Source organism: Lipophrys pholis (genome assembly GCF_963383615.2).
Source record: "Lipophrys pholis genome assembly, chromosome: 3".
Taxonomy (NCBI): Eukaryota; Metazoa; Chordata; class Actinopteri; order Blenniiformes; family Blenniidae; genus Lipophrys; species Lipophrys pholis.
The window spans coordinates 7170722-7181113 of record NC_137627.1 but is presented as its reverse complement, the minus strand read 5'-3'; the positions used below and the strand labels follow the sequence as shown (position 1 = coordinate 7181113).

General features: G+C 41.4%; 1 protein-coding gene across 1 annotated transcript; it reads left to right on the top strand.

Annotated features, from left to right (window-relative positions):
* The first annotated feature begins 1231 nt into the window (after window positions 1-1231).
* Window positions 1232-10348, top strand: LOC308106992 (TRPM8 channel-associated factor homolog). Its single transcript, XM_080459063.1, has 12 exons — window positions 1232-1293; window positions 1406-2079; window positions 2322-2538; window positions 2683-2971; window positions 4756-5057; window positions 5175-5349; window positions 6094-6185; window positions 6556-6766; window positions 6958-7194; window positions 7909-8132; window positions 8690-8803; window positions 9002-10348. Exons 2-12 carry the CDS (start codon window positions 1433-1435, stop codon window positions 9242-9244), a joined length of 2751 nt encoding a protein of 916 aa, XP_080315189.1. The 5' UTR covers window positions 1232-1293; window positions 1406-1432; the 3' UTR covers window positions 9245-10348.
* Window positions 10349-10392: the final 44 nt, after the last annotated feature.

The following is a 10392-nucleotide window of genomic DNA, read 5'->3' as shown; positions in this document are numbered from 1 at the left end:
CTCCCATGGAAAGCCCACAGTGCGTAATGCAGCAGGTATGTGAAGGTGGAGTGGGGGCCGTGTTTCCTAACACCAGTAGATATCTCTGCAGCACAATACATAGATATCCTATTGACAGAGAGACAGGTCTGGGTTCAGATCACATCACTGATTGGTCATGGTTGTAAGTCTCTGGGCGCTGCCCTGATCACCGGGATGTCCCATGGGTAATGCACAGTGGCTGACCACTGCTAAAGAGGTCAGATTGCACTAAGCCATTGTGTATACATGATGAATAAAGGATCTTCTCCTGTGTGTTAGTCAACCGAACAACCACAACAGTTATATAAAGCAATTGCAAGAGAGTTCCTTCATTGTACCAAAACCTGCAGTTCTTACTTTCAATTGTTTGTCCCAGAGGAAATACAGTAGAGGGAGTGGCATTTGAATTTTATTGTTGCGTGTCTCACTGCTATTTCCATACTGACATTCACTGTCTGGAACGGGTTTGACATGACGGTGTGGTTAATGCAGCAGGTACATAATCAGTATGATGTTGTTGTGCAAATTAGAAAAATATGGAGAAAATCAAATTTTATTGGGTTTTAAATGGTTTTTAATTGGTTCAACAAAGACAAATGTGAGCAATACATTGCCATAAATTGCTGCATGTATCAAATATGATAAAAAAATTATTATTTTAAATATGCAAATTGATATATAGATGTTTTAATTGTCACAAGGTTAAATTCTGATTTGACCTTAAAATCCCATTTAAAAAAATTCAATTATTTTCTGGAAATGATTTGATGGTTCAGGTTTTACAGTTGTTAAGGATTTTACTTAAGCAATCTCTTGCTTCCAAGAGTCTGTTTAAGTTGTGTTTAAACCCATATTAGAAATGTCTAATAATTGAAATGTGTTTATTTTGCCGTTCTAAATGCGTATATTATAAACTCTTTTTTAACGACAGGTTTATAACATAGAAATGTCTAATTTTGCTTTATATTATTAAAAGGGGTAAATGAACAATAAAACCGGCTCTTTTCTTTATTAGTTTTAGCACATCTAATCTGTTCGGTGTTTTTTAACATCCTTATTGCTGAATAAAGATAACATGATGAGCAAATTCTCACTCGGGGTGTATTGCTCTACTGCGCCTGCCAGAAGAAAACTTATAGTTACTGACAGGTGCTCATTAAAACGTTGCCAAGAGGAGGATCCACCCCGTCGTTGTCTCACCTGAAGACCTGTTCCAGCTGTCATTTCTGTCCCTCTTCCCTGTTGGTAGCTGCTCTCTTCAGCTCCTGTGTGGTAATCAACAGTTGGCTCTTATCAGTTTCTTATATTGACTGTCATGAAGGGAGGCACATCGGCCCCTTGCAGAAGATTAAGAGCTTTAATCTCCATCTCTTTGTTTTGACAGGACGAGCCGGGACAGGAGTGAAACAACATGTCTCATCAACCAAACGAAGACCAGCACGAAAAGGCCTACCTGTGTCTGACGAAAGGCTTGAAGGAGCTGGACTTCCGAGGCAACCCAGCTCTGTGTGACCTGGTGCTGTTTGGAGATGATGCCTTTCCCATAGCCATGAACAGCCGGGGCCAGGTCCCGATGGCTGCCTCCTTCTTTGGCAAGGGTAGGATTGTGGTCCTGGGACACGAGGCGTACCTGAATACGTTTCCCGATTTGGTAAAAAATGCTGTGACCTGGCTGAGAGGTGAAGCGTCCGACAACGTCACCGTAGGCGTGCACAAGAACGTCAAGTCGGTCGCTGACGACCTCCATAAGTCCGGATTCCAAGCAGAAGTTGTGGGGGGCTTCAGTGACAAACCGGGGGCTGGTGTGTATGTGACGGATGCGTACAGCGTGGGCGACAGCCCGAAGGACCTGGTGACATTCATGAGAGAAGGTGGAGGAGTGCTGATCGCGGGGCAAGCGTGGAACTGGGCTTCACAGCACCGCAAGGGAAACACTCTGCATGAGTTTGACGGGAATAAAGTGGCCGGCGTTGCAGGGATCTACTTCTCTGATCATACGGCTGAGAAAGAGAACTTGCCGGTCTACCCACAGATCCCTTCTTCCTGGATGGCCATGGTGTGAGTGTCTCGTCCCTTTTTTATTCATGTTTGGTTATTAAGAGAGGGTGCAATATTCTTGAAACATCTCCTCTCAGCTTAAAAGAATAGTATTCCAAGCTAAATGTATTTGAAGGATGTCACTTATTTGAAGGAAAACATAATCTTAAGTTTGCGCCATGCTGCCACAGGTGTTGAGCCTCAGGATTCCGTTGCCTGAATGGAATTACTTCACCAGATTCATGTGTCTCTGTTCTTTTCAGACTTGGAAAGGATTTTGAGGATGACTTGCGTTTCCTGCTACAGGGAGTCTCAGAGTTTAAAATCCCACCGAACCTAACATCCTCTGATATTCTGGTCCACGGCCCAATGGCCTTTTCTATCGGATGCACAGACAGTAAATCAACGTTCCTGGCAGGAGGCTACTACGGACAGGGACGAGTCATTGTGGTTTCACATGAAGGTCTTCTGAAAAAAGAGGTATATCCAACATTTAAAAAGAAAAGAAAAGGTTGTCTGCGTCAGTCAAACAGCATACTGTCTGCCATCATTTGTCTAAAGTACAACAGGAACACAGTGTTGTGGAATCCTTTTCAAAGGCTCAAAATATGCTTACTCCTGTAGGAGATGGCTCCCTTTTGGAAGAACGCTCTTCTCTGGTTGGACGAAGGCCGCAATGGCGTTGTTGGAATTAGTGGCAATCATGGGCGCAAAATCTTGAGCCAGTCGGGGTTGGAGTGCCAGAAGACAGATTTCAAGGACGGCCTGAGTGTGTATGTGACTTTACCAAAGATTGATGAACCCAAAAAACTCGTCAACTTCGTGGCGGAGGGTGGAGGCCTGCTGGTGGCTGGACATGCCTGGCATTGGGTGGCAACTCACAGAGGTCATCACATATTGCACGACTTCCCAGGTATGATGATGTATTGCAAGATAATGTTGATACTTGCATATTATTTTGTCAAGGTAAAACATTTTTTTCCTACTCTCTCAATATATGCTGTTGTGGTAATACATTTTTTTTTTTAAAAAAACCTTCTTAAAAGACTAATACCATGCAGGACGAGGAAAAGGACCGACTTCCTGATCTTGGACGGGAGTGGACTATCGCAGTACTTCAACTTAATAGAGCCAATTAGAACAGGTTTTAAATGTCATATAAAGGGTGTGATTTGTGATTTTAAAACAAGCAGAGGGAAATATGATTTCAATAGCAACAATAAGTGGTATGAGTGAAATTAAAAAAAAAAAAAAAACTTGAAGCACAAAGCTTGAACAACGTCATCACCATTAAATGTGCATTTTAAAACAACGAGGAAGAATAACCACAAGTTAAAGAGGATGGAGAATGACCGGTCTATATAGCTGCTCGAACAGTCAAAGCAAAAGAATGCCGTTATTATCATAAAACTTCTTTTACTTATATTGCACTTTTAGTGATGGCTCGCTGTTTGCAGTATGACCACTTCAACCTGCCGCTCGAAGTCTTGGGCTCACAACTGAAACTGAGATTGAACTTATTTCGGTATTTTCAGAGAACTCTTCAAAGCTGATTACATCTAACACACACAACCCATGAAGCGAACAAGAGGAATGCTGCTGGTCCAGAGGAGACACTCTCTGAAATTCATTACGCATTTCTATTGAATTCAGGCCTCGCTTCAGTGCAGTCATGAGATATTTGACACAGTTTCAGAAAAATTTAAATATAATAGAGCAACCTTTAGTTCAACTTGACCTGATTTGTTGTGGTTTTATGTCTGCCACATCCCTTCCTGTCAGAGTTTCCTGTTTGGTGGTGCAGGAAACGATACTCACTGACTCTGGCTTTCCTTTGCCGTTCCTCTAAAGTAAAAATTCTGCCTCCCTTTTATCAAATCAACCAAATATTAACAGGCTATTTAACAATTAAGAATGAATTGAGTGATAATTTGATGTGTTGTGCTATCACGATAGCGATTGCTTCACCTCAGTGAATGAAAATGCATGTATCTGATCAATTCCAATTTGTAATGCAGTTCATGGGTGTTTAGTTCTTTCTCAATGATGTTCGTCCTTGCATCAGAAGGTTCTCACAGGCTTGATGTGGCCCGTGGATTCCCGTGTCTGGTTTAGACAGGTTTTAAGGTGTGGCTGAGAAAACACAAAACAAATCCAAAATGTTGCCCAGCAAGAAGATCAACTTGCTGGGCTAACAAAGGTCTGACTTTGTTAGTTGAAGAGGAGGCATCCGATAGTGAATTTGAGAATTAGTTTTTTTCATTGTGAACTTCAGGAAATCAGTACATTATTGGATCAGATTGGATGTTTATGATGAATATCAGGACGAAAAGTGTTATATAAAAGGTAAACAAGAAGCACATCCAGACAGTAAGTCATTATGATAAAAGTGAACGCAAAAGGGACACGCAGGGTTTTGAGGACTGGGAGTGTCTTACGAGCTACTGTACAAACACAGCGGCCACACAAGGGAAAGAAACTCCTCCTGTGAAGAGCTTCAAGAAGTTAGGTGAGGCACTGAGGACATCAAGAGGGAGGGTGCAGGAATTGCAAGGCTCAAAAAGAAAATATCCGTAAGCGGCGTGACATGAAAAGTCTGCAGGGTTATGTGAATTATATGTGGTTCAAACTTGCTGTGGTGCAGTGTGTTGTCCAGTTTACGTCCAATAATAATTTCTTCTTGTTGCAATATTTCAGCAAACAAGGTCCTGAACCACATGGGCTTGAGCCTGTTGGGGCAATCATTCAAAGGGGGTACTTTCAAGGCCCCCGATCCCAGGAGTGCCCTTCAAGAAACGTATCACTTCCGCCATCTGCTACACCGTTTCGCCTGTCACGTGAATGCCGGTGACAAAGTCACCCAGCATGAGGAGGATTGCTTTAGGAAGATGGCCACTCACTGCGACATCTACTTGAGCATGAAAGCGTATGACTGCCCGTCCTATAAGCAGGTGGTGTCCACACTCTCTGATATTTTCAAGAAGTCCCACATCCCACCGGTGAGTGGAGGGGGAATAGAACACTTTGTTTCATTTACAAAAAAGGACACGGCTGTCGTCAGCATCTCGCACCTCTGTGATAAAGGATTTTTTTGTTTTTGTTTTTGTTTTGTCAAGGTGACTGGCAAATGCCCTTTAAAGCACCCCAAAGAACATCTGATCCACTCCGTGGGCACGTCGTTGTACAGTGTTTGCCCAAATCAAGAGGAGATCCTGTCCTGTCTTGTCGGGGACAATCCACTGATGCCTGTGGTCTACAACCAGACAATCAAGGTTGACGTGGACACACTAGGTCTGAGAGCTCTCTGTGCTTGGTCAAAATGATTCAAATTAAGTAAATCATTTAGGATTCATTTAAAGACAAGGCAGTGAATGCCAAAACTGCAAAATGTTAGTTTTATTTTAAATGCATTCTGATTTTAAATCAGCTCCATGTTCAGCAGAGTACTTACAGTACATCAGCACATACTACTTCTAAGCGTCCACATATATTATTAACTTCAACAAAATATACAGACGTCACATATTCCATTTGATCAGATTCATCACAATATCTTGACAGATGCTGACCTTTGAAAACCCACACTCATTAAAAGTTGCATATGTTCCGTCTTTGCTGTTGTTTAATTTTAACTGGTATCTGTGTATTTGGACAACAGCGTTTAAAAGCTGCACCTTTTTTTAATTATTAATTCAATTCAATTGTATTCTATTCTATTCTATTCTATTCGATTCTATGCTGATACTGACATTTGACAGAAATTGACATCAGAATCTGATGAACATTGTTCACTCTAGAAAAATAACATCCTCATTCCTGAGAAGGAAGTCCTTCTCCTTCCTTTTGCTGAGTTAGTTGCTTAGTTGCTTGAGGAGCCTTTGACTGTGTTGAATTGTGTCAAAAGATTGTGCCATTAAGTGATCATAATTCATGATTCAATGATCATATTACTGTAAGAGGGAAAAAGTTGAGATGAGTAAACTGTAGATCAGAAACCGTGTGTGTGCTCACGATGTCCTCTCTGTGTGTCACCAGTACATGAGTGGATCAGTACAGGCCTCTACCTCTCTCCCGGTATGAAGACCTATGTGGCCGCACCGCCAGAGCTGGTGAACAAACATTGGAAGGTACAATTCCCAAAACAAGTCTTTCTGATAAGGTTACAGCTTCAGCAAGCTCAGATTCTTTTACTTTTCCAGCGTTCAACCCGAAGTACATACTGGATTCACTACTTGTAATAACCTGAATTTGCCCGAGTTACCATATCTGTCTAAAGTTTTTGCTTCTGGCCATTAATTGTTCACCAAATGAGCAAATATATATATTAACAATTTTTTTGGATAGTCCGCATCTAACTCTTATTGGTTTAAACAGCAAATACATCACCCAGTCTGTGAATGTACCATAGTCAGTGCAACATCCTCACATTTCCAGTATTGCGTTATCTACTTTTGGAAACCCACTCACAAAACGGTTTTGTTTTTTATTCATCCACAGATTCAGATAGGCTGTCAGACAGACAAACTGAAAGGGGATGTGATGAGGAGACCCCAGAGTGTTTGCTGTACAAGTCACATCACCTCAAACATGACACAGGTGTCCAACCTCTGGGGGGGACTGATCTACTTGGTGGCTCCGAAAAATGCCAAAGTAGAGGGGGCAGAGGTCACCATCCAGATGGGTGTACCGGCACCATATTACAAATCTGGTAAGAATACAGTAAATCAAACTCAGATTTAGGTTGGTCATCAATATAGGACATACGGTGTGTACAACATATACTATCAAAGAAATGTCTTTAACTCCATCATTAAATCACATTTTCCTCCCAGATGCAGATCCTGATGAGAAATTAGTAGTTTCTCTGACATGAAACCATCATCCATTTGTTTTTTTCAGGTGTGACCACACCAGAGGAGTGGTCACTGCTGCGCACAGCTCCCTCGCCCTGGGCAGAGCTGGAGTTCGAGAGCATCATCTTCACTGTACCGTCAGAAGCCGTCCGGGACCTGGAGCGGCCTGATGAGGTGGCGGAGTTGTGGGATGAGATCACGAGGGCCATCGCTGACCTGTCTGCCAAGCCGGCCAAATTTAAGCGTAAGGAGCGCTTTGTAACAGATGTGCAGATTTCTCACGGTGAGTTTCTTTGTCTATAAGTTCACCAGAACTGTTGACAGCGACATGCTTAGAATAAAATAAAAGGGTTAAAAAAAAAAAAAGTTCTAAGTTCTGTGTGTGTGTGTGTGTGTGTGTGTGTGCGCGTGTGTGTGTGTGTGTGTGTGTGTGTGTGTGTGTGTGTGTGTGTGTGTGTGTGTGTGTGTGTGTGTGTGTGTGTGTGTGTGTGTGTGTGTGTGTGTGTGAGCGTGTCATTGGTTATTGGGCTTAGAGCATTGTTGCCATCTGCTGTATAATTCCGGACATTAGTACTGTTGACACACACTGAAACGATGCCTCAAGTGGCCAAACTTAAGAACAGCAGTTACTTTCTTTATCAGTGAATGGAGGATTTGTTCTTTTTTTACACTGCAAATTCATCAAGTTTCTTGTGGGCCAGTTTAGGCCCGTAGGCCACATGTTTGACGCCCTTGTTTTTGACCGTTAACATTATACAAGACAGAAAGCATTCAACTGAACTGCATAATATGTTTCCCAAATTCACGTTGCCTGGACATTTTGAATCGTTAAATCAGCTTATATATATATTCCAGTTATGTTTGTATATTTTGATGTTCCTTTCATTGTAAATAGCGATACACAGGAGATGGTCCAGTTTTATTTTTGTATCCTGCTATTGTAACACAGAAATTATACTTTTATTTGTTTTTGTTTTTTTTGCTGTTCCTTCTTTAGGCTTAATGCATGCAGGTTATCCTATCATGGCGCAAAGTGGCATAGCTAAGAAACTGGTCAATGTCAAGAATATCAGGGAAAACGGGATGTGGGGCACCATTCATGAACTTGGACACAACCAACAGCAACGCAAGTCGGAGTTTCCACCACACACCACGGAGGCCACATGCAACTTGTGGTCCACGTACGTGAATCAGGAATTGCTGGGAATCCCCATGGCCAAGGTTGGGCATTTTTACAGGCTACAAAAGCCACTGTAAATCCACCCACAGTAACAGTGCAGAGAGAAGCACGACACTTTTGGTTCCTTCTGAAAAAACTGTCTTTTACTTTTCAGTTGAGCACTCGAACCCAAGCTTTGAATTTAACACCTCCATTGTTATGTGTTATTGATCAACCAAGTTGTAGTGTACTGTGGTTAATATTGCAGTATTAGTAGACTAAAAAGGCACAATACAATTGGTTTGAATTAATTTTTTAAACGTTACACTTAATCATGTGATTAATCAAATGATTGTAATGAGAAATTGATTTTTCAAAATTTCAATTGTTACCCAACTTAGTTTTATAACATATTGAGTGAATTTGACAGCCGCACACCAATTTGCCTCAAACGTAAGAAAAAAGCCAGAGTAACCCACTTATACAATGGAAAAACATGCAAATTCTGCTGAGACAGGCGTTTCCGAACATGAATATTAGACATTCCTGCTTTGAGGGAAAAGTGTGTGACACCCTGACACTATTTAAAATCATCCCTTTTAACTTGTGTTTCATGCAGGCTCACAAAGCCCTCTCAAAAGAAAGTCGACACAAGCGCACAGCAGCATTCGTAAGTGCAGGCAGGACTCTGGACAAATGGAACATGTGGACGGCCCTGGAGACCTACTTGCAGGTCAAAGAAACGTCATACTTGCAAAGCATTGAAATTGAAATCTACTCAATCCCAAAATATGGTCATTTCCTGTTAAAAGTTTGTTTGGTCTATTTGTTCCAGTAAGACCTGTGAGATATACACAAACAACCATATCAGATGAAAATAGCCTGTTGCTAATAAGGTCACTTAACATTGCTTTTGCCTCTTTCCCCGTAGCTCCAGGAGCGGTTTGGCTGGGACGCCTTTAAAAAGGTGTTTGCCGCCTACCAGAAGATGACCGATGTTCCCAACAATAGAAATCCCAAGATGAACCTGTATGCTGAGACCTTCTCAAAGGCTGTGGGGATGAACCTGTGTGGATTCTTCAAGGCCTGGGGCTGGCCCATAGAGGGCGCCACTGAGCAGAAGCTCTCCAAGCTGCCGCCCTGGAACGACCACCCAATGGCCGAGTTCGACTGAACCGCCGACGGTTTCAGGGCAGATTCATGGCTTCAGCTTCAAGTACTATAGAAGGGCAACTAACGCGAGACTTTCTGATTTTCCTCACAATTATCGTACAGAAACTGCATTTCTGTAAATTCCAACATATTCTATTCAGCAGCTTCATTGAGTTTAGGGTGTGCAGGTGGGCACTTATATGAACTTTTCAAAAACAAAAAGGGGAAAAGGTTTGTTGGATACGCCTGGATTTTAAAGATTAGTTACCCGTGAGACTCTTTTAAGTGCCTTTTTGCTGGTTGTGGACAGTTGATGGCGAGGGGACATCGCAGTTTTAACGTGATGTGGATCCCAAGCAGGAACCAAACGAGTGGGAGAAACATTTATGATCAGTGCAAGTTCCTGAAAATTAGTACGTGATTACAGTCAGCAATTCCTTCTTAAAAAAAAAAAAAAAAAAAAAGGCATTAGTCATTTTATAAGGTGATAAAATTAATGTAAACGAATAGTTACACAGCGACTCAGAAGAGTAACTTCTGTCTTTAAGGGTCTTTCAGTTAACGGATACTGATTTTTCTTTGTGTAGTTGCTGCAGTGTAAACGTGTCATACCTCTTCATTAGAAGATATTCATATGAAGGAATTCTTTTTTTCCCCCCCCTCACTGCTTTCATTTATGTTTTGAATGTTCAGTCAAATCTGAGTAACACTCGACCTGTGAGGGTTGGTACAGGGTAACGTATGGTACAGTGATTTCTGATAACAGGTTTCTGTCAATGGGAAAAAAAAGACAAATAAACATTTACATGTGTGACCTATTTGTCTGTTTTTGCAGTAGAATAGAATTAATGGATACATCAGTGTGCAGTTTAACAAATACAACAGCGGAACTTGGCATATGGGTGAAATAGATTAAAAACTGCTTTTCAAAGCTCCATTTTCAATGTGATGTTTATTTGTGGATGTGATAATGGGTACCTACAGTGACACCAACATTTATATGAGCAATGTTTTAACATAGAACTCCAGATATAATTTCACAAATAAATAACCATAATGTATGAATAAATTAATTACAGCATTTTGGTGAACAATGGTGTGAATTAAACAAGAATAGTGACACAGTAATAATAATATGGGTTGCGTGGATTTGCTGGATTCCCTCATTGC

Excerpts from the sequence above, each read along its gene's own strand:
- LOC308106992 (XM_080459063.1), top strand. The coding sequence starts at position 1,433 with ATGTCTCATCAACCAAACGAAGACCAGCACGAAAAGGCCTACCTGTGT. Across the intron at positions 5,350-6,093 it reads GGTTGACGTGGACACACTAG|TACATGAGTGGATCAGTACA; the intron begins GTCTGAGAGCTC and ends GTGTGTCACCAG. Across the intron at positions 7,195-7,908 it reads AGATGTGCAGATTTCTCACG|GCTTAATGCATGCAGGTTAT; the intron begins GTGAGTTTCTTT and ends TTCCTTCTTTAG.